Source organism: Solanum verrucosum, unplaced genomic scaffold, assembly GCF_900185275.1.
Source record: "Solanum verrucosum unplaced genomic scaffold, falcon-dt-bn FXZP01000121.1, whole genome shotgun sequence".
In the NCBI taxonomy this organism is placed as follows: domain Eukaryota; kingdom Viridiplantae; phylum Streptophyta; class Magnoliopsida; order Solanales; family Solanaceae; genus Solanum; species Solanum verrucosum.
This window is the reverse complement of record NW_026020509.1, coordinates 1,473,770-1,498,383: the sequence shown is the minus strand read 5'-3', so window position 1 is coordinate 1,498,383 and position 24,614 is coordinate 1,473,770. Positions and strand designations below refer to the sequence as shown.

General features: G+C 32.7%; 1 protein-coding gene across 1 annotated transcript; it reads left to right on the top strand.

Annotated features, from left to right (window-relative positions):
* The first annotated feature begins 10,598 nt into the window (after window positions 1-10,598).
* LOC125809652 (subtilisin-like protease) lies at window positions 10,599-18,336 on the top strand. Its single transcript, XM_049489243.1, is given in 3 exon segments — window positions 10,599-12,090; window positions 12,093-12,857; window positions 18,263-18,336. Coding segments are annotated over 3 exon segments (2,331 nt in total).
* The last annotated feature ends 6,278 nt before the right edge of the window (window positions 18,337-24,614 follow it).

The window sequence follows — 24,614 nt, the reverse complement described above, 5'->3', positions numbered from 1 at the left end:
GCTAGCCAACCGGATAAAAGTCAATCCTGCTGCTAAGGAGGTCTACTCAGTCGTCTGTTAGGACCTGCATGCATGAATGCATAACCCCCAAGGCAATAGGGCGTCAGTACAAAATAATGTACAAAGTATGAAAGGCAATAGACTATGATGAGGTATCCTGATATACTAGAATAATCTGGTAAATAAATCAAGGATAAGATAAGTGTACTAACCTGCTCCTAAATCTAAACTTATCAAAAATAATAAAACAACAACCTAACCAAGCCCCCATAAGCTCGGCAGGTACAAACAGCACACAAGACCACCTACTCAAGCCCCCATAAGCCCGGAAGGTGTCAATCAGCCTATATACCCCTATCGGTAGTCCCCTAGCCCCGTAGGCAGTCACATAGCCCTCTTAGGCATTAATATAGCCCCGTAGGCAGCACATAGCTCTCTTAGGCATCAACATAGCTTATAGACAACTCATAGCCCTCTTAGGCAACAACATGGCCCTGTAGGAAGCACATAGTCTTCTTAGGCGTCAATATAGCCCTGTAGGCAACTCATAGCCCTTCTAGGCATCAGTATGGCCCCGTAGGCAACTCATACCCCTTTTAGGCATCCATATAGCCCTGTAGGCAGAACATGGCCCTTCTAGGCATAGATTACATCCCTGCAGCTAACCACAATAGCCCCAAGGGCAACAATAACAATCCAATCGCTAAAAACGAGCAATTTAGTTATTAGCAACCTATACAAATAGCCTCTAAGTCGTGTCCAACATAGGGACGCTACTAACTGAATAAGAATCTCGACAAGGGAGGATTATATCAACTCGAGTAGCCAACAATCAACAATCACGGCTACAAGTATACCAAGGATAACAACTCAAATACTAAGCTTTAAGGAAACATGCCGTAAGTAGGGAATAACATTAACAGACCTTTTTCGTTGAATCAATGTGTCCTAATAACTTTAATCACAACCCCCATTGATACTACAACAAGGCAGGATCATAATCAACATAAAAGAATAGAAGATACAACGAAAATCCAATAAAAGATATGTATTTCCGTCGCAAATTGTTATTTGCGACTTATCAAAGCTAGAGTCAATGAAAGAAGGGTCTTACCTTGATTATAAGTTTGTAATACACCTCAAAACTTTAAAATATCCCCAAACCCTGCTGTCCACACACCAAAGTACGATATGCTAGGAAATCGATAAAACAAATTATACCATGTTGACGAGCTTAACGCGTAGAACAACTTTTGTCAAGGACTTAAGTCATGAAAATCAGTAACTTGGCTTGTTCTAGAAGTGAGTTTTGTAGGTTTTGTGAGTTTTCTGGTTCTTCACTAAGGAAAATAAAGAAAAGTCGAAGAAGATGATATATATAAAGTTCCACCGACCTAGGGAACCCACCTCACCTGCCTGCTTGCGCAGTTTTGCAAAAATGTGAATATCTCTCAATTCTGAAGTCGTATGACGAACGAGTTGATGTGTTGGAAACTAGACTCGTAGACCTTCGATTTCATAGGTCGCAGGGACCATAACTCTTAATAGATTGGGAGAAAACGTCCGAGACATTTGACCCAAATTTCAGACAAATCTTTGAAAAGGAATTTACGGTAACTTTCGCCAACTTTTATTTTGCCACTTACCTAACTTCAAAACTTGAGATACCACACTTGAACACTTAAAATATCACATAACACATCATTCTTAATTTATTACCCACCCTCCTGGTCATTCCACAAAGTTACGAGTCAATTTATACGTTTCGAAAAGTCGGGGTGTTACAACATTTGAGTAATTAAGGCTATAACTACAACACAATTCCAAAAATTAATGCTATAATTGTTTCTTTCCTTATAAGTACCATTATCTTTATAATTGCATCATTAAGAGAAGGAATCATTACTAATTTAAAAATTCAAAAGTCACGTTACTTAGTGTGTATTTGAATTAACTTATTTTAAGTTATTTTTTATTTTTATTTTTTTTAAGTTTTGAAAATGTTTGAGAAAACAAAACGTGCTTAACTGAATTTTTTAAAAATAAATAAATCAAAAGCCAAAAGTTGAGTGTTTCCAACTTTTGCCTTTCGTTTACAATTCACTTTAAAAAAATCAATCTAAACACTCCCTTATACTTAAACTAGATACAGGTGCCCGTGCCAGCACGAGCCCAATATCTGTTATTTTTTCTAATTTTAATAAATGTGATATAGATAGAATTTTGAAAGTTAAATAAATTTTAATATGATATTTAGATATTTTAAGTTGTTAATTACATTTTGTTTGCGCAAATTTAATGCGAAAGGGTCCGTTAAGATGTCCATAATTAAAGTATTTTTCATTGTCGATCGTTGATGTAACACCCCAGAAAATTTTTGAGCTAAGACCCGTACCGTTCTTCGTAGTGAGTGATATTTTACCAAGGAATTTAAAATTTCTTAAGTGTTAAGGTCACTAGATGTAGCACCTTAAGTTTCAAAAAGAATTAAATTGGAAATAGCAAAATCTGAAATTTTGCAAGTTATGCTTAAGTATGAGTTTTGGGTCGACTTCAAACAACCATAACTCCTAGCTCAGGATGAATTAGGTGTGCTACCAGATACCGTAGCAAAGATGTTTGAATTATCTTTCCAACGCCGCCAAGTTTACTAAGTTTCGAGTTTGGATGAGTGAGATGTGGCCTTTTGAAGATAGGCTCTCCAGTTAAGGAAAGTTAGCCGAAAATAAAGAGGGGTATTTTGGTCTTTTCCTTACCCAACCAGATTTAATTCGTTTTTAATAATATTTTTGAAGGGTCTAATCCTATTAGGTTCAGTTTTATAATACTAAAATACGCCTAGGGTTTTAGTTGAGAATTCAAGAAGAGAAAAGAGGAGAAAAGAAAAAGGATGAAAGCGTTCGTTCGAGATTCTTGCATCTTGTTGCTGATTTTCGCCATGGGTTTAATCCCTAAGAGGTATGTAAGCTTCCATAGTGTTGGGTTCTTTCACCCACACGCCAATCATGATTTATTCAGCATAATTTCGTTCTTGAAATTTAAAGATTAGAGTTCTTGATGAGTTCTTGATAAGTGTTCTTGAAGTTTCATCAAGTCTTGAAGTAAGATTCTGCTTAGGTCAACTTTAAGCGACCATATCTCTTATAATATTAAGAGTTACGTGAGCCATAACCTATCCAATTAAAGGTAATTGAATCTACTTTCCAACCCCACCAGTTTCACGTCAATCCAATATCTGAGTAAAGAGTTATGACTATTTTAGTAACCTATACAGTGCTGTTACGAATTAGACGACGGGAAAATATTGAAAATAATCTTTTTTGTCTTTTTACCTCCAAGAAAACCATCAACGAAATTCTTGACTAATAAAAGACTCAAAACAATCAGATTTTCATCTTCACTAATGAAAATCATAATTTTTGGCTATAGAGATTTTAAGAAACTAACTCGAGAATCTCAAGAAAGGTCTTCTTGATTGTTTACCTTCAAGCTAGGGTTTCAAGGCTTCTAATCAAGTTATTCTTCAAGATTCTTCAAGATTCTTAAAGATTCTTCAAGAATTCTTGTTCTTCTAGGTATGTAAGGCTATCATAGTGTTGGACTAGTTCGTCCTCACGCCCTACATCTACTTTCATATTAGTAAAAGAGTAATCTAGGATATTTTCCCTAAATTTGAGTATTCTTGAGATAAGTTAATTTTGTGTTCTTGAATTCATATTTCTTTTAAAAGTTCTATTCCTAATTATCGAATAGCTATATTGTTATTGAGATCCTTAATATCATGAATCATAACTTTTGAATTCATAATTCAAATTCAAGAGAGAGTTAAGAGTAGAGTTCAAGGAAGCCTTTGAGTTCAATTGTGAATCCTTTGAGATCAACTATCGATTTGAACTAAGTTTTGAGGAAGTAAGTCAGAGAATGAGAAGAGACACATACATGAGTTTCATAATGTTATGTAGACCTACGAGTCAAGTCGTTCATGCCCATAAATTCCGCATGAACTCCAGAAGTTGAGTATCTTTGAGAGGAGTATTATCTTCAAGTTCTAAGTCTTGAGTATTGAGTTCCTAATCCCCTTTGAGATTATATTTCTAAGCATGAGACTATTACATGTTACCCATAAAGTCTTTGAGTTGAATTGTTCATGCCCATAATTCCGCATGAATCCTATAAGTCGAGCAGTCTTGAGAAGAGAAGTATCTTTGAGTCCTTGAGTTGAGTCGTTCATGCTCATAATTTCACACGAACCCTCTGAGTTGAGCATTCTTGAAATTAGCAGTATCATTGAAGTTCTTGAGTTCCAAGTATTTGAATTCTATCTATGGTTATTGAAAACCTTGCATTGAGTAGTTCATGTCCATAATTTGGTATGAACCACATTTTAAGAAGTCTTTTACAAACGTTTTAACTTTGTTTTAAGACTTAAGTTTTGAGTTCAGTAAAGAGTAAAGAGTAAAGTTTGAAGTCCTTTTCTTCAAAAGTATATGGGGACTAAGTATTCCCAAAGAGTTTATAAATGTTTTCACATTTAAATAAGAACGGAAACTGAGATTTCCAAAGGGTCTTCGGGCTAGTTTTCAGAAAAGAGTAATAGCTTTCTAAATGAAGCAAGCAGGGAAACTGAGATTTCCAAGATAGCCTTTGAGCAAAGTTTTTGAGCAATTATCTCAAATCAGCAGAAAGAAGTATGTTTTTAAAACATAAGAGCTAGTATATTTTTGGGAGTAGTATTGAGCACCGATATGGGGGAGAGTTCAGACAACTCACAGCCTCCATAAACCATGTAGCCATCATGGGTAGAAAAAGGGTCATACTTTTTAGATGAACCCCTTTTCACATAGACTAATGGATCCATTAGTAGTTCAGGTCCTATACCTTTGGCCGGGTATAGGATGCGCTGCCAGCGTGAGGTAGATCGTTGTATCATCACTATAGCTCTTATGTGATGGTTGTCGGTTAGAGAAACTCCCACAGAAGTTATTGTATTTTTATATACATCAGTTTATTGTATTTTTATATACATTTCAGAGTTATGTTGTATCCTTGCATACACACAGATTTCAGAGCATGTTTTTAAACAGTTTGTTTCTTTATATTGCACTTGTTTTAAATTGATTTATATTGAAATGAGTTCAGTTATATTGAGTTGAGTATTCAAAGTTGAGTATCCAGAGTTGAGCATCCAGAGTCGAATATCATATCTTTGAGTCGAATATCATATCCTTGAGTTGAGTATCTAATCTCTGAGTTGAGTATCTTATCCTTGAGTACTTCTGAGTTGAGTAAGTTTGAGTAGTTTGGAGTATTCCTTGAGTTGAGTAAGTTTGAAAAGAGGCAAATATGTTTCCTTTTTATCAAGTTTCAAGCTTATGTTTATGTTTTAGAATTCCCCTTACATGCTCGTACATTCCACGTACTGAGCCATTTGGCCTGCATCTTCTCATGATGCAGACACAGGTATTCAGGATCATCAACAGGAGCTTCGTTGATACATCCAAGAGTCCGAGTTAGCTATGGTGAGCCTCCTTGCTTTCGGAGGATTTCATTTACCTTTCAGTTATATCAGTTGTTAGGATGTCGTGGGTCTTGTCCCGACTTCCATCTTTATCAGTTAGAGGCTTCATAGATAGTCAGTACAGTTGAGAAGTTTGTATCATTTATTTTATTAAATGTTTTAAAGACTAAAGTTGCCTTTTTATGGCGAGTTGTATATATTTTATTAAACAGAGTTTTCTTTGGACTTAAAGTTTGTATTTAAGTTTTATGAACTTTTATTTCAGTTTTTAAGCTTTGTATGCTTGAATCAGTTTTCCGCTTGTAGTCAGCCAGGATGAGGGTTCGCTTGGGGACCAGCAATGGTCTTCGAGTGCCGGCCACGTCCAGGGTGTAGGCTCGGGTCGTGACAGTTGATTTTTACTCAAGGTAGTTACAAGATATAAACAATATTATCGACATTCAAAATAATAAAACATAACTAAAGAATATGAATTTAAAACTAAAAGTCATAGCTAAAACGAATTCAATAATTTCGAAAAAATTATACACTAATTAAATTAAAATAGAACAAAAGAAATAATTTTTTAATTTTTTTTAAAACACGCTGAAGCAGGCATGTCGACGGATACGTGTCTTCTTCAACTTGAACTCTCTCTTATATAATGAGAGATTAGCTAAAATGAATTCGATAATTTTAAAAAAATTATACACTAATTAAATTAAAATTAAAAAATAGTTTTTAAATTTTTTTCGAAGCATGCTGAAGCAGGCATGTCGACGAAGACGTGCCTGCTTCAACGTGAACTCTCTTATATGATAAGAGAAAGCCAAGAACCTGTATTGAAAATAAGCAAACAACATTTGAAAATTATATTGAAGTTCTATAATTTTCAAAGGTTTTTATGGTGCCATATTCTTTGCCAATTTTAATATTTCTTTTTATTTTTTTAATTATGTCCTTACTTACTTTGTTTGTTTTTTTTATATTGATTTTAATTGCATGTAATGATGATTTTTTATGGGTTTACATAGTGTTTAAAACAAAATTGAATGGGCAATTAATGTAATAGCAAACAAGAGGAAGAAAGAACGTAACAGATAAAGATGATGCAAAATACTATTCTTACAAAATTCTTTATTTAAGATATAATTTTAAATATGCGAAGTCCATTCACAATTTCAACATTCCAAAAATAAATTGTTCATCTTTAAGTAGGTGTTCGAATATAGATTTATTTTTAAATAGATCATGTTATTTGATTTTTAGAAAGATTGAGACGTGTTTTGTTATACTAATTGCAAATAATATTTGAAATAATGTTCATGCTTAAATTTACTTAACTAAATTTAACTTTAAAAGTGGAAAGTGGAATGAAAAAATAATTTCAAACTCAAATGTTCTAATTATGATTATATATAATTGAGAGTTAAAATTAAGTTTAACAATATTTATCTCTGGATAATTAAGAGAATATTATTTATATGTCAAAAATATAAAGGTTACTATATTCAACTATATATTTTATCTTCTACTTTATTTTTAATTTGAAAATTTTGAATTAACTACATGTCAAGGAATTGAAATTAATATTATATCTTAATTTTGTTTCTTTTGTTATCAAAAGTTAATTAGAATACAAAGAAGATTAATTTGATGTTGGTAATGTGTAAGAATAATTGTACTATTTTCATTGAACTCATCATTTTAAATAAATTAGTCTTGATCAAATTTAAAATGTATAGTAAAAAAATGAAGAAGTCAATATCACAAAATAGGATTATAGTCTTGTTTTTTTATTAATTTTTTTGACGGGGCAAATCTAATTCAAATGACAATTATTTTTTCTCATTATTTTTACTGGTGTTTCAACTTATCTTGATAATTCATTTTATTCGTTGGTATCATTTGTTAATATGTTAAAAAAAATTGTGGCTCTAAGCAAACTAAATTCTCTCATTTGTTTCAATTTAATTTATAAAAAAAATCATTTTTAAATTGTCATTTGTGAGATGCTTGAAATAGTGTGGACATAGGCAAATCATGTAAGTGACAACTCCCTTGGTGGCTACCTGCACACAAGATGATCACAAAGTGGCATTGGAATGAGGAAGGCGTGCAACATATCATTTCCAAGAAAGTAATTGGAATGACAATGAATGAGTGCAACATTTCTCACGTTTTTCCCCCTTCATTAGTCATCAAGCATGGGTTATTTTTCAATCTACTCCCTCTATATATATAGTAAGTAATAACCTACACTTACCGAACCTCCATCTCTTTATGTTTAACTTCCGGCTTATATTGATCCAATGCACTAAACGATTAACTTTTATTACTGCTAGAGAAGAAGGATGAAAAAAAAGAAACAATACTATAAATAATTGTTAGCTATATATGCCTTCATTGTTTTAATAGATATATCTAGTAGCCTTTGATTAATTTCTATTGTACTGCTCTTAAGTAAATCACATGCATGCATAATTCACCTGTTGATATCAACATATTCAGACTCTATATAAAGAAGATCAACCAAAAAGAGTAGAGACTCTATATAAAGAAGATCAACGAAAAAAAGAAGCACTAAAACAATACTCATCTAATACTACCAAGCTTCTCTTCCTTTCAAATTCTAATAGTAACAAATATTTCTAAACATGCATCCAGTGCTAGCTTCCATTTTAATATTTACTTCTACTGCTCTTTGGCTGAGTTTCCATCCCACTATTGCTGAACAAAATGATTCGCAAACTTACATAATTCATGTAAGTTTGCTATTTGCCAAAGATAACAGTAATCTCAGGAGCTATTACATGTCCTTCCTATGGAGTTGCTCTTCATTCTGAGGATGATCAATAGTCATGAATTATGCACTCCTACCGTCATGTGGCTTCTGGCTTTTCAGCCAGATTATCATCGGATGAAGTGAAAGAAATGGAAAAGAAAAACGGTTTCATCTCAACAACGCCACAAAAAAATTAATGTGCATTGCACGTACATCTCTTGCTTTATATGTGCATCATCTTACGTGCATCTTGTATCAAGTAATACATAATATTTTTTTAAAACCATATATATATTGTTATACATTCAACTGAAGTACAATGAGAAATCTGAAAATACGTTCTAACAAAAGAAATGAATTAAGTAAGGTGATATATATGACATTGTATCAGTGTGCATTGCACGTACATCTCGTGCGTTATATGTGCATTTTGTACATCTTACGTGCATCTCGTATCAATTAATATATAATATTTTTTAAAACCACATATATATTGTTATACATTCACGTGAAGAATAATGCTATTTGATTAAGAAATCTGAAAATACATTCTAACAAAAGAAATGAATTATGTAAGGCGATAGATGCGACATTGTATCAGCGTGTATAGTAAGTAATAACCTACACTTACCGAACCTCCATCTCTTTATGTTTAACTTCCGGCTTATATTGATCCAATGCACTAAACAAAACTCACTTAGTTGATCATTATATTAAAAATAGTTGTCCACATTAATTGATCACCTTACTAAATCAAGAAAGCTTTAATTAAACTTTTTCTATATCACCATAGTGTTTAAGGGGTGAATTAGTAAAGTTATCTTCTTATTTATGATTTCTTAAGCATAGTGCAAAATGAAAAGTGATCAATTAATATGAAATGAAGGAAGTATAAATTTATTCAATAATGCATAAGCTATCGATATTGTTACACAATAAGTGACGGTTCATACTTTATTTTTTATCACTAGTGTTGCATTTTTGCATAAAAAATATACTTATTGGTTCGATTTTGTTTAGTTATTTCTTCAATTATTTTTTTAAACAAAAGAACTTTTTGTCCTTAATATAGAAAATCAGAGTCATTGTTTATATGGATTAAGTTTTAATATGTATTCATATATTTCCTTTTTGGTTTAAGACGGACACAATATATGAAAATCAATTTTAATCCAAACAAGAGAATATTACACCGGACATTAATTTATAGTACATAGGGGACAAAATTAAAATAGTAACCAACTAATTTGGAAAGGAAATTAACTAACATGTAGGCAGCCCAAATGTGGAATTACTTTCTTTCTACAAATTAAGAAAAATTGCACATGTATCCAACAACATAGTTGTATAAAATGAGATAGCAATAAATAATTATATCTTAAAGTTTTTTATTAATTTTATTTTAAAATCCAAAATTTATAGCTCAAGTTATTTCTAGGTATGTCATCACTAGCTTCAATTTTTATTGCACATCCCATTTTTAACTACTAGTTAGCAATGGTCAAATATATACATATATAATTGTAACCCAATGTATTTGTGGAGGATATTTTTAGAAATTATATAATATATTTAATTAGTCAATACATCAAACAAAACAATGCATAAGACATAACACAAATAATGTTATTTGAAAAAACAATTTCCTTGTAATAGTAGATAGCAGAAAGTTGCTATATTCATATACAGACCAGCTAACATATAAAGTTCACATCAATTTAAGTTGACAACGAAACATACTTGTTTGGATGCATAATTTTTAATGTTTGGATATACTATATTGTTTTGATTGTCGACTTTATATAATGTTACATATCTAGCTTTATATTGAGACATTCATTGCAACCGAAACCTTCATTCCGTATTGTTGCAATTCCATGCTAGCAAGTGACAAATTAGTCACAAAATTTTTTGAACACATATATAATTAGTATGAGAATCTTGCAAAGAAAATAAAAGGTGAAAACTCATATATCTAAAATTGCAGAAATGAAATATTGACACATTTTGCTTAGTCGATTAATTTTTATTTACTGATAGAGAAGAAGATGAAAAAAAAGGAAACGATATACTAGAAATAATTGTTAGCTATATATGTCTACACTCTTTTAATAGTTATATTAGTAGCCTTTAATTAATTACTACTACACTACTCTTAAGCAAATCACATGCATGCATAATTTATGGTTATATCAGCAACAAACTCTATATATAGAAGATATCAACAGAGAAGATACACTGAAACGCCACTCATCTAATATCACCAAGCCTTTCTGTATTTCAAATTCTTGTAGTAAACTAACAAATATTGTAAACATGCATCCATTGTTAGCTTCTATTTTCATATTTACTTCTACTCTTTGGCTGAGTTTCCATCCCAATAATGCTGAAAATGATTTGCAAACTTACATAATTCATGTAAGTTTGCCCGAAGATAACATTTACTTCGAGAGCTACTACCGGTCCTTCCTACCGAGAGTTGCTCTTCATTCTGAGGATGATCAACCCTCACGAATCATTCATTCTTACCGTCACGTGGCATCTGGCTTTTCAGCTAGATTATCATCAGACGAAGTGAAAGAAATGGAAAAGAAAAACGGATTCATCTCAGCAACGCCACAAAAAATGTTGGCATTGCACACCACGCATAGTCCTGATTTTTTGGGGTTGCAACAACATTTTGGTGTCTGGGAAGAATCCAATTACGGAAGGGGTGTAATTATCGGGGTTCTAGACACCGGGATTACACCAAGCCATCCTTCTTTCCACGATAACAACATGCCGCCTCCACCAGCTAAATGGAAAGGAAAGTGCGAGTTTAGTGGAACTGTAACTTGCAACAATAAGCTCATTGGTGCAAGGAATTTTCTGGGTGGCTCTACTGATCCACCATTTGATCAGGAAGGTCACGGCACACATACTTCAAGCACGGCTGCCGGAAACTTTGTTGATGAGGCAAATGTATTTGGCAATGCCAATGGCAGATCAGCTGGCATGGCCCCTCTTGCCCATATTGCTATGTACAAGGTGTGTGCACTGTACGGCTGTCCAAACGATGCCATATTGGCTGTGATTGATGCCGCGATTGATGATGGTGTAGACATTATCTCAATCTCCATTGGTGGACCTTACAAAAGCTTTTATGATGACTACACTGCTGTTGGTTCTTTTGTTGCAATGCAGAATGGTATTTCCGTGATCACCTCTGTTGGTAACAATGGTCCATGCCGTGCTACGTTGTTTAATGAGGCACCTTGGACTCTCACAGTTGGTGCCAGCACACATGATAGAAAAATAATAGCCACAACCGTGCTAGGAAACGGGGAATCATATGATGGTCAATCACTTTTCCAATCTAAAAACTTTCCTCTTACCTTATTTCCAGTGGTATACAGTGAGGAGACTGCCCAATGTGAACCAGGAGCACTAAAAGCCGCTCAGGTCGAGGGAAAAATTGTGATTTGTGATAGTAACAACACACTTATAAATTATCATGGCAAAGCGGTAAAGGACGCAGGGGGCGTCGCCATGATTCTTATCAATACAAAGGTCTTTGGCGATACAATTCTTGAAATTGCTCATGTCCTTCCGGCAACGATTTTGAGTTTTGCTGATGGGGAAAAGATTAAGGCGTATATTAAATCATCCTTCACGGCCAGGGCAGGTATCGATTTCAAAGGAACAAAGATGGGTTTTAACGATGCACCATCTATAGCAGCTTTTTCGTCCAGGGGCCCAAACAAACTAAGCCCAGGCATACTAAAGCCTGACATTATCGGCCCTGGATTAAATATTCTTGCTGCATGGCCTTCTCATTGGAGGACATAAATTCTACCTTCAACATCATGTCTGGCACCTCAATGTCTTGCCCCCACCTAAGCGGTATTGTGGCTCTGCTCAAAATTGAACATCCAGATTGGTCTCCAGCTGCAATTAAATCTGCAATTATGACTACAGCTGATCAATCCAACCACGAGGGTCAACCCATCCTTGATGAAAGGAAATTTCTTGCTGATGTGCTTGCTATTGGTTCTGGCCACGTTAATCCATCAAAAGCAAGTAATCCGGGGCTAATATATGATATCAACCCAATGAACTACACTCAATATTTGTGTGGCCTAGGCTACACAAACATGGAGATTGGGTTCATTGCGCATCAAATTGTGAATTGCTCGTTGATATCAAGTATATCTGAAGCAGAGTTGAACTATCCTTCTTACTCCATTATACTTGGAGCAGAGATTCAAAAATATACAAGGATAGTTACAAATGTTGGTGATGGAAACACCACTTATTTTGTTAGCATCACTCAGATTCCAGGCGTTCATACATTGGTTGAGCCTACCAAACTTGTCTTCACCGAGGTGAACCAACAAGCCAGATATATGATATCCTTCACCCGAACGGGTGAAATTTCTGGACATTTTGTTGAAGGGTCGATATCATGGATTTCCGATAATCATGTTGTTAGGAGTCCGATATCTATCAAGTTATTGTTGTCTAACACCGGGAACAATAATTTTTCAACAGAAGTCATTAGAAGCTCACTTTGGCTTTGTACTTTCCTGGCACATTGTTTGTTTTATTTCATTGTATTTTAGTTATCTAGGAAAGTTAATGTAATCAGTTTAAAATTCCTCTTTATCAATGTTATTAAACTTTGATAGCTCTCTGTTAGAAGTAATTCTTCTTCTTCTTCTTTTTTTCTGGTAAACAAGCATTTATTTATTAACAATTGAATAATTACAGCTCAAGCCAAAATAAAAAACAGCGTGCGCTAGAAAACACCCGAGTGATGCTTCTAACACGTTTCGTGACTACTATCCTTCTACACTGCTGGTGGGCAAAAATTGAGATGATGCATACAATCAGCCAGTTTTGGCACTAAACTAGCTATTTCCTGTATAAGTAATCTAACAATAGCACAGAGAGTTTACTTGTTATGCTGAAAAATCCTTGCATTTCTCTCTGCCCAGATGTGATAAGTTGCAGCAGCCGAAGTCATGAGATAAAATGCACCTCGACTACTATTGCCTTTGCAATGTTTCTGTAACACCCCGTATCCATAAACAAACCAACCAGTAGATTTCCAAAAGTTGCAGGTGCAACCCACGGACCGCAGGTGGGGTCCGTGGATTGGCCACCTGCAGCCCCATCCCAGAAACCCAGAAAATTTCCGCTAAGGAGCAGCCTACGCTAGGACCTGGGACCGTAGGTTAGACCACGGTTCATGGCCCAGGGTCGTAGGTCAGACCCCCCGTCTACAACTCCCAGTCGCGAACGACGGCCGACCAGAACGGACCGTCGGTCCATCCACTGTCCGTCGGTGACCCCCGACAGTTTTTTAAGTCAGGGGTCATTTGGTCTTTTCCCTATGCGTTAGACCCTTAAACTATGTCGTTTAACCCCTAAACTACGTGGTTTTGGTCAGTTTTAGCCTAGTAACTAAATTGGAACTTACCCTAGTCAATTCATTCCTCAAATACCAATAATGGAACAATAAAATGACTTCATTATGATATAGAAATTTGAGAAGAGGAAAGAAATAGAAGAAAACGTCTTTCTTAAGAAAATAAAATTTGAAAAAGAAGTAAACATTAAATTCTTTCGGTGATTAGATGTGTAATTGCTATCAAGTTTTACCCTTTTCTTGTCCAAATAAACAAGTCAAATTAAGTAACAACACCTAATTATTTCGAGGTTTTATCTCAAGATGGTTTTTCAAATCGGTCAAAGAGTCTATTTGGCATTTCTGTTGAAAATTGCTTATTTTCATAAGTACTTTGTTAAAATAGTTTTTTAGAAAATTATTTTTAAAAAGCAATTTGTGTTTGACTAATTCATTTGAAAAATGTTTTTTATAAGCAAATTGTGTTTGACTAATTTTTTTTTAAAAATGTTTTGAGAGTCAAATTACGATCAAGGACAAGTATCAATGTACTTTTAATATTTAAATTATTTTATAGAAGAAACTAATCTAAGCATCTATTAAAAAAAAAAAATTAAATCTTTATTTTTATTGAATTAATGTTCATAATAAAATTTTCAATCAATATTATACATTTTTTTGAAGGGTTGAAATCTTTAATTGTTATTTTTTTTTTCTCTCTTTTTCTAATCTTACAAAAGTATTGCTGTTACCTTTTTCTTTTTTTCTAATTCTGCAAAATAATACCTAAAATAATAATACATAAACGTAAAACAAAATAAAAAATTTATTATGTAAAAATAAAGTTATTAAATGAAACTTAATCAAACATATGAGATATGTTAATTAATTGATAATATAATATTTATATATATATAAAACTATTTTTTAAAATTTATCGCGTGATTAAAAGAATGAAAGATGTATTATGCAAATAAAATATTTGGGTATGAATAGTGAAGGTAAAAGAGCATCATAATTTAAATGATCATGAAAATATTCTTTTGGTCAGAAAATTTGGTCAAAATGGAAAAATCCTTCCTATGGAGTTGCTCTTCATTCAATAGTCATGAATTATGCACTCTTACCGTCATGTGGCTTCTGGCTTTTCAGCCAAATTATCATCGGATGAAGTGAAAGAAATGGAAAAGAAAAATGGTTTCATCTCAACAACGCCACAAAAAAATTAACGTGCATTGCAGTACATCTCGTGCTTTATATGTGCATCTTATACATCTTACGTGCATCTTGTATCAAGTAATACATAATATTTTTTTTAAACCATATATATATTGTTATACATTCATGTGAAGTATAATGAGAAATCTGAAAATACGTTCTAACAAAAGAAATGAATTAAGTAAGGCGATATATAGGACATTGTATCAGTGTGCATTGCACGTACATCTCGTGCGTTATATGTGCATTTTGTACATCTTACGTGCATCTCGTATCAATTAATACATAATATTTTTTAAAACCACATATATATTGTTATACATTCACGTGAAGTATAATGCTATTTGATTAAGAAATCTGAAAATACGTTCTAACAAAAGAAATGAATTATGTAAGGTGATAGATGTGACATTGTATCAGTGTGTATTGCACGTACATCTCGTGCGTTATATGTGCATTTTGTACATCTTACGTGCATCTCGTATCAATTAATACATAATATTTTTTAAAACCACATATATATTGTTATACATCCACATGAAGTATAATGCAATTTGATTTGAAATATGAAAATACGTTCTAACTAAAGACATGAATTAAGTAAGGTGACATATATGACATGTAAGCATTAATCCGAAAATATATTCCGAAAATAAGAAAAAAACGAAATAGTAATAGTAAAATTAATATGAGAGATTGACTAATATATATATAAATCTAAAAATATGTTCCAACAAAAGAAATGAATTAAGTAAGGTGACATATATGACATGTAAATATTAATCCAAAAATATATTCCAAAAATAAGAAAGAAAACGAAATAGTAATAATAAAATTAAGAGTACTGCTAATTGGCAAGACAAAATTTTGGCACAAATTATCAAAACATGGGTAAATGACGAAAATGTCCCTTTGGCTCCAAAACCGCTTGTATTTCCCTCCAAAAAAGAAAACCACCTTTGACATTTTAATAATTATTTACTCTCTCTCTCTTACTTTACTCTTTTTATCTCCTTCAACTTCAATCTTCACTCTCATCCGTTTCTATTTTTATTTGTTGATCAAGAATTTATTTTGTTGTTGGATTTATAACAAAAGTATATATAGTTCTTTAAATAACATGATTCCACAATACTTTTGTAGCTTAATTTCACTCTTCATTGGAATATTTCAATGTTCAACCATTTGTATTTACGGTATAAACTACCACTAAGTCAAATGGTCAAATTTGCACATTCTTGCCAACTACAATATATAGAAGATTGATATATTTAAATATAGAGTTCTTGTGAATGAAGAAAAAAATTGACAAAAAACAAATATATTTGAACAAAGGTAGTTTAATCAACTCGGATTTGTCGTTGATTTATTATTCCAAATTAAAATTATGAACGAAAAGGAAACAAAAAAATACTATTTAGAATGACAACATATGGAGACCCAAACTTGGTAGAAATAGAAGTAAACCTTACCTAAAAAAACGAAAAAGCTCAATAAAGTATGAAATAAAATAAAAACTTCTTGGACAATGTGAAATAAATAATAATTACAACTTGGATTTTTCAGAAGTGGTTTAAGTTTTAAACAGTTGTGGTTTTACTTTTGAGGTAATTTAGGTACACGAAATAAATGAATTTACCCAAACGCACTTAACTTTTCACCAAAATTACGAAAATACCTAATTTTTGTTGCTCGTGTCATTTCGTGCCAAAAATTTGTCTTGCCAATTATATTTTCCGTAAAATTAATATGATATGACTGATATAATTTGATTAATTTTGAGGTGTGACATACTACTAAGGAGATCCTTGATGACACGGTGTACTTCAAATTTTTTGTTGGTAAAATATATGTTAAACTTAACATAGATTTAAAACTACTTAATTTGTTCAATATGTAAAGTTTATTAAAAAAAATAAATAGTTCAAGTGGTTTATCAACGAACTACATTGAATAAAAAAAATTCAAAAAAAATGCAGAAAAAAATATTAGTGAAATCATTAAATTATACTAAGCGAATTTGGAGAATTAAAAAGAATATGTAAAGTCATTTTAATATAAATAAGAAGAAAATCAAATTACAATAGAAATCCAGGAAAACGAATAAGGGGATAGTTTAGTCATTTAGAGGTTTTATTTTGATTAGTCATCCCTCCATTTTCTAAGTATAAAATAAGACCACATATGAACTATGTTGTATAAACAATTCATGGATTAAATTAAATAAAATAACCAAACAATATATTGGATAGACTAAATTTTAAATTTATGGATTATTCTATTTAATATCGCATTTTAAATGTTAGCTTAGTTATATAATTTAATGGTCTCCGAACTTAATAAAAATAAAAAATTGAAAATCATGCCTCCGTTCCCGTCACGTCTATCAAATCGCCGCCTGAACCACTCTCAACCACGCACCATTTGACGGCACCCTTCTTTTCATTAATCATTTCTCTGTCATATTGCTTCAAATATGACAGAGTCCAGTGTGACAATGAAACTTCTAATAGTCACGAAGAAGAAAAGAGTTATGTTCGCTGAGGCAGGGAAAGAATGTGTTGATTTCTTATTTCACATTCTGGCATTGCCAATAGGCAGTGTCGTTAGGCTTCTATCTACTAAAGAAATGGTTGGATGTTTGGGAAACTTGTATGAGAGCCTTGAGAATCTGTACATTCAACCGAATCAGGATAAGGACATCCTCTTGAAACCAAAATCAGCACAAGGCGCTGCTTCAGTCCCTCACTAACTCTCCAACTGTAAAACAGTTGTATACATGTTCTAGTCACCGTAGTTATGTGGCTGAGAACCCTCGAGCTATTTGTCCTTCGTGCTATGGATCTATGAGCTCACAACTGGAACTATGTCAAACCTGCCGCAGGGAATAATGTGGTAGCATCCAATGGAGGTTTGGTTAAAGGGGTTGTAACTTATATGGTGTTGGATGATTTGGTTGTGAAGCCTATGCATGTCTAGTATCACTTTGCTCAAAGAGATAGTTGTTACTCTGGGAATGGATTAGGTAAATCAACTTTATGCCTTGTTTACTTCACAACTTTCGTTGATAATAGCTATAGAATTTTGCACTTTCAGTATGATTTTAATTTCTTATACCGTAGCATAGGCTACTGTTTTGTCACATATTTGAAATTTATTTCCAATTGTTTTCATGCTCCCCTATAATTAGCTCTAATTTCACTCACAAAGTGCAAAAATTTTCCAATCAAAATGCATGTTCCATCGCATCACAACTTTAAATCTCAAAAATTACGATTTCATGTTTCATCTTCAAAATCTATGATCAAACAGATGCGATAAAGTTTTAGTATTGAAGTCTTCCTTTTATTGTACTTGTTTCGTGTTTTGTCAGGCTTTGAAGATGCTGAAGACATCGCTGCAGTCCAAGAATCTCTTGACCAGTGTCTTCATGGACAGCATAAATGAATAAATGCCTTCCATGATGTTCCCCTGTTTTGAGAATGGAACTTCCATAGTTTGTTCCGGTCTGCTAGATGGTGTCTTTTGCTTTACTTTCCTAAGTTGTTATGTGGAATGATGTCTGTAAAGCTTTACTCCTTTTTGCGTTGCAGACTTGTTTTGTTTGTCCATCTAGATATTAGTTTCTTTCTTTTAAGTATTATTCATACCTTGGTATAATTTGTCATAACTAAGCTTAACTATATCATCATGTATCTGAGCTTGGAAGAAAAGTTCATACTTTACTGCAGGAACTGAGAATACAAACAGAATATGAAAATCATGTCATAATAAAAAAAAATTAAAACCGGAGATTGAACATCTTCAATTAGAATGTGCTTAACAAACCATCCAGTATTTTCAAAAGTCTTTTGACTTGTATCTACTAAGGATTTATCGTAAGGGCTCCTTCTATGTCAATGATTATACAAAAATCCATACTGATAATATAAGAACGTTATGATGCATATTGTTAGTTATATATATAACTAGTAACAGTAAGTGATGGGTTAAATTGATACTATCTCCATTATACCTATGTTCTTATTAAAATGTTCATAATAATTTTTGTGAACTTGTAAAATTTGTATGTATTGTTCAATCGTTCATATATCTGATATCATGAAACATAGAAATTAGAGCCCGATACATCTCAAATTTCTAGTTATAAATGCTTTTGCAATCGGATTGTTTGTTATCTATATATTCAAGATACAAAAATGCAATAACAAAAGAGGGACAGAGAACAATAAGATGATAGAATAAGGAGTGATAAACAAGAGTAGGCACCCACCAAATCTTCACTTAAAATATATGTTAAATTTATAGGTGAATTGCATCAGAAAGGAAGAGGAAGAGGAAGGAGAAGAGCAGTATGTTGGGCAGAAGTAAAATCAAAAGAAACTTTAGGTGAAATATTTAGTAAAACATTTGATTTAATGGTTTGGCAACTAGGTAGGTGTCAAAATCAGTCTATAAAACCAGGCTCCCTCAATCTATTTATGTTTGGGCGGATTAATAACTTGTTTATTTATTAACAAAACTCATTTCCATCTTGTTTGTTAAAATTCGAATATTAAATTTGTGTTATTCCATAAAAGTCCATTCACCTGAACTTCATACAAAAATATTTGAAATTCAACATCATATATGCCTAAACCTTATGCAAACATGACTGAAGCTCTGCCTTATATATATGTTTGAGTTTCATGCAAAAATATCTCAACTTCAGGTAAACATATTTGAAGTTTCCTTGTTTTCAAATTGTCTAAATTTAAGTTCTGGCAAACCAAACTTCAGGCAGTATTTTGCAACTTCAAATCCGTGTATCTAAAAGTTATTATCCCAAAAAATGATAGATTTGCTTTACGAGTGTAACTTCAATGGTGTCCCTAAATCAGATATATACTCATGTTTAAATGCGCTGGAATTTGGGTGTAGCAGGCCCCACTTGACAGGTTTAGCTATAGTGGGTGGGAGCCCTTTCCAAGTTAACTCATATAGGAATGGAAAATCAACATTTGGCAACCTTTGGGAGAAGGAGAAGTTTCTACCACATTTAGCTAATGTTTGGTCATACATACATATTGGATTATATTTTAAAATTTTATCCTTTTTTTAATCCGCTAGGGGGTGTCTAGGGTTAGTTTGTTTATTAATTAAAAAAAACAGAAACCTCTTCTTTTTTTAATCCACTAGGCGTGGTGTCTAGGGCTAGTTTTTTATTAATTAAAAAGAAAAGAAAAAGGCAGAAACCTCAAGGAGAAGAGTACAAGCAAGGGAAGCTAATTTTATCCTTAAATATTTGTTTGGTCATAAAAAAAATTCTAATACATTTAGCTAACGTTTGGTCATAGATTTTGAATCAAATTTTAAAATTGGGAAGAATCACCTAGTTATTTAGTGGTCTCCACTGAGTTTTGAAACTGAGACTTGAGGGTTCTCAACCAGTTCATTGACCACTAAGCCACATCCTTTGGTGCATTTTTAAGTAACCCAATAGATACAGTACATTACATAGTCCATAGTCTGAGGAATTTCACTTTCCAATTTTTTTTCTCAAGTAAAATGCATGTCCAAACACAACTTCAAGTTCCAAATATCACAGCTTCAAAAACTCAATTTTTTGAGTTTCAAACCTCAACTTCAAAATGAATGACCAAACAGGAGGTTAACAGATGGATCCAACATGTGAATTGTGACCCTTATCTTTAGACCAAACACACTTGAGGGTTATGAACCTAGAGAAATCATACTTATTAGGTACTTATTTTAATATGGGTACAATATGTAAAACGACTTTTAATGTTTAGTATTACTAGTATATACTATCTAGCAATCAAATAGACCAAAAACTTGAGTCATTAGGAATGGGTATTTATCAATTCCAAGTCGTATGCACGCAAGCGTATCTATGCAAGTTGCAATGCAAATCTAATAGTAAAACACTGCCAGCTACATGTTGTGTCAATAATTGCATTTCTTATTCTTCTTTTTAAAGTGATAATGGCACTAACCATTCATATTTTACAACACACTTGAAACAAGTAGACAAGAGAGATGATATGACTGCACTGCTAGGGATAAGTCTATCCATTTCTCAATTTGGGATGTCAACCAATTAAATTAACTCCAATATCCAAAAGTTCGACGCTGCTTTATGTCATAAATAGTGTTTTTATGACCCAACTTTTCTCACTTATGTGTTCGTACTCATTGATACAAAGGAGTAATATATATCCACTCATAATTTACATCAAATCATGTTAAAACCTATCACATAATATGAGATTGTATGCTAATCAATCATTTATTATGTTATCAAAGTTTATTCGCAAACACATATCATGCATCTACTAGTTTGATGAAAAATAGTTAAACTTTTTAATTAGGTTAAACCCATCGATGATCCCCTAAAGTTGGTACAAAGTTTCACTTAGACACCTCAACTGGACGATGTTCATTTTAGACACCTCATGTAGGATCCCGTTGTGTCATTTTAACACTTTTTTGACAATCCGCTAAAATTGCACGGTGCGTGTAACACAGTCGCGAATAATGTAATATAATAGCTAATTAAGGAAAGACACGTGATATATAAGTACAAAATAATACTTTAAAAATACATTATAAGGAAAAATTAATTTTCAGCCAAAAATAATAAATAAAAGCATTTATTTCCTAAAACCCCACCAAACTATCCCACCCCTTCTTCCTCATTCTTCCAAACTTTTTCGGCGCCTCCTCTTTACCCCTAATTTCTTCTTTTGCTTTTTTTTCCTTTTGGGGTTTTTATTAAATTCAGATTTTCATTATTTTTTTTGTTGTAGATTTAATTTGTATGTTATCAATTTCATGCTTTTTAATCATGTATCTAATATTACAATGCCTCCAAAAGAAATAAAATAATAAAAGGAGCACATATACGAATGCTATGTATTATTTGTACGTTGTAGTCCCTCCCGTTTAGAATGAATATCTACATATATGAACTTGATGGGTGTGATAGATGTACAATGGTGTGTAACACTGAACTTGAAAGATTGCAATAAAAGTTGTAATTGTTGGATCCATTGAATAAGAATGAGAAGATGACGATGGTTTTGGTGATTTTCGGAACTGAAAAAATTAAAAAATTAATTCGATTGTATTAATACTGATGGTGGCAGCGGTGGTGAATGGATGGTGTGTGGTGGAGGAGAGAATGAGGAAGAAGAATAGTTGACCTTTTAAATATTAATTTTTTGGCCTGAAAAAGAGCCCCTTCACGCGCTGATTTTGGGTGCATTACACTTACCATGCCATGTCAATGAAAAGTATCAAAATGACGCAGTGAGATCTTACTTGAGGTGTCTAAAATGAACATTAGCTAGTTGAGGTGTCTAAGTGAAATTTTGTGCCAACTTTAAGGGGCTACCGATGGACTTGGCCTTTTAATTACCCATTCATATATATCAAGCCCTAACATGGCGGAGCTAACATTCATTCAGGGGATTTATCCGAAACCCCCTTCGACAGAAAATATTATAATTTATACATGGTCAAATTTTTGTTGTAGTAGATGTCGAATCCCTTTGATTAGACACTTCTTCAAATTTTTAACTCTTGTTAAAAATCCTAACTCCGCCACTGATTGAAGAGAATTATCATAGTTCATCAACATAGAAGTACCAACGACTAGGGTCATTTGGTCCAATATAAGGTTATCCTCGTTATAATTTCGGGACTATCATCCTGAAATTATAATTCCACCTTCCGTATGAAATAATTTCAAGTTTTGTTAGATTTTGATTTTAACTAATCGTTTTTTTCCGACAAATTTAATTATAATTCATACTGTATGGTTCAGGAATCAAGTAGATGAGATTCATGTAATATAAACAAGTTCACAACATACGCCAAAATTTATAATCAAACGCCCATCCTGCTAACATCTTTGTTGATATTTTCGTTAATTATTTAACTGTTTCTTTAGGCAACCGTCACTAAATAGGACAGATATGATATCCTAGTGAATATTAGTAGTAAAATACTAGTAGCACTATTGTCTAACAAATCATAATTCTTTATTTAAACCCCCACTAGACATGAGGTAGCATAAATTATGCCAGCCCAAGACGATGTGGATTTGTTGAAACGATTAAACCCATAATCGTTAAATAAATATAAAAAAACTTGAAAGGAACGGGGTAATTATAAAATTAAAAAAATAAGAACTTTCATAATCAAGTCTTAATGTAGGCCTGCATTCAGCTTCTAGTTAATTAAGTAATAATTATAACAAAAAATAAAATCTCTCAATTGTCTTCTGCTAACTGATGTAAAAGGTATCTCATTAACAGCATCAAAGGGGCTCTAGCTAGATTCGAACTCAAGTCTTACGGGTGGTTTCTTTGGCTTGTACCAGTAACACAGTGACAGTCTTATGCTCCTTATGGGTCTACGGTTAATTATATCATAATTTCTATTAGTTCCTCAAGATAAATATACATATATACACATGATTTTTTTCGAAGCTAACGGATGCACGTGCACCCGGTGGGTCAGCCTCTGAACAGCATCCCTTGGTGGAATTATGTACGTCCCATGTATTATCAAAGTAATCCATGTTGTCATTTTCATCAAATTAAACAAATTAATCTATGTTGTCATTTTAATACTGTTTTTATGTGAACAAATAACAAGAAAACAAGCTATGTTGTCCTATTAATACTGCATTTGTATTATCAAATTATTTCCTCTATTCATGTTTGTCGCAGATATCAGCGACTTCTCTTCTTTAGTTTAATTTAATATAAGAAAAGAAACAGGATTATAATTATCATCCTCCAATAATATAATCACTAATCGTGATTGGTTAAGGATAAGCAACATCCATTGGCCTTATTTGCTTAGAAAAAAACGGATTATTATTTTAAAGTTCCAACGCTTTTAATCACCATGATTGATGATTAAACGACCTTGATTAATTTGTATTTATGTTAATATAATAATACCAAGTGATTTACTGAAGTATGCATTAGTTAATTCTCGTAGTACGACTATGGAATTGACCAATTAGTTAAATGACCCTAAAAACAACATATCCGGTGTAATCCCACGAAGTCTGGGAGAGTAGAAGAGGTCAATGAAAAAAAAATCAGTAGTTAAAATGTTACCATTCAAACAACTGTTATCTGGTTGAGTCATCCTTGCTCTTCCATTAGCTGTATCTACAGAAAAGGAAGACATTAGTTAGGGTTAAGTGTTTCTATCATGTTTCAGTTTCAAATATCTTGCATACAATTGATTAATGGATATTCACATCATAGTTACTAGGGCTCTTGTTACAGCCTAAACTTGTGGTTAGATTAGGTGTCATCCTGATTTCATGAAATAATTCAATAGTTAGATAACAATAACTTCCTCATGCACATCAACATCCAGAGATTGATGAAATTCAAAAGAATAAAGTATAGCACGATGTTAAGTGTTAGTACAAAACCATATGCTTATAACCTTCACAACCAACCTTGAATGTTACAAAGTCACTATGTGATCAAAAGAATGAAAGTATCTCTTTGGTTTTCTAAAGTAAGAAAGTATTAGTTCAAAGTTAAATAGAAGATCTTAATCCAACTTGCATCATCGCTCACATCACCTCCCTTATGATTTTGGCCTCCCAATATCCACTAACTATTTTTCATTAACTGTCTTCTTCAATTTTAATATCTTGTTAAACAATTCATTTTTTTGTAGAGCCCACC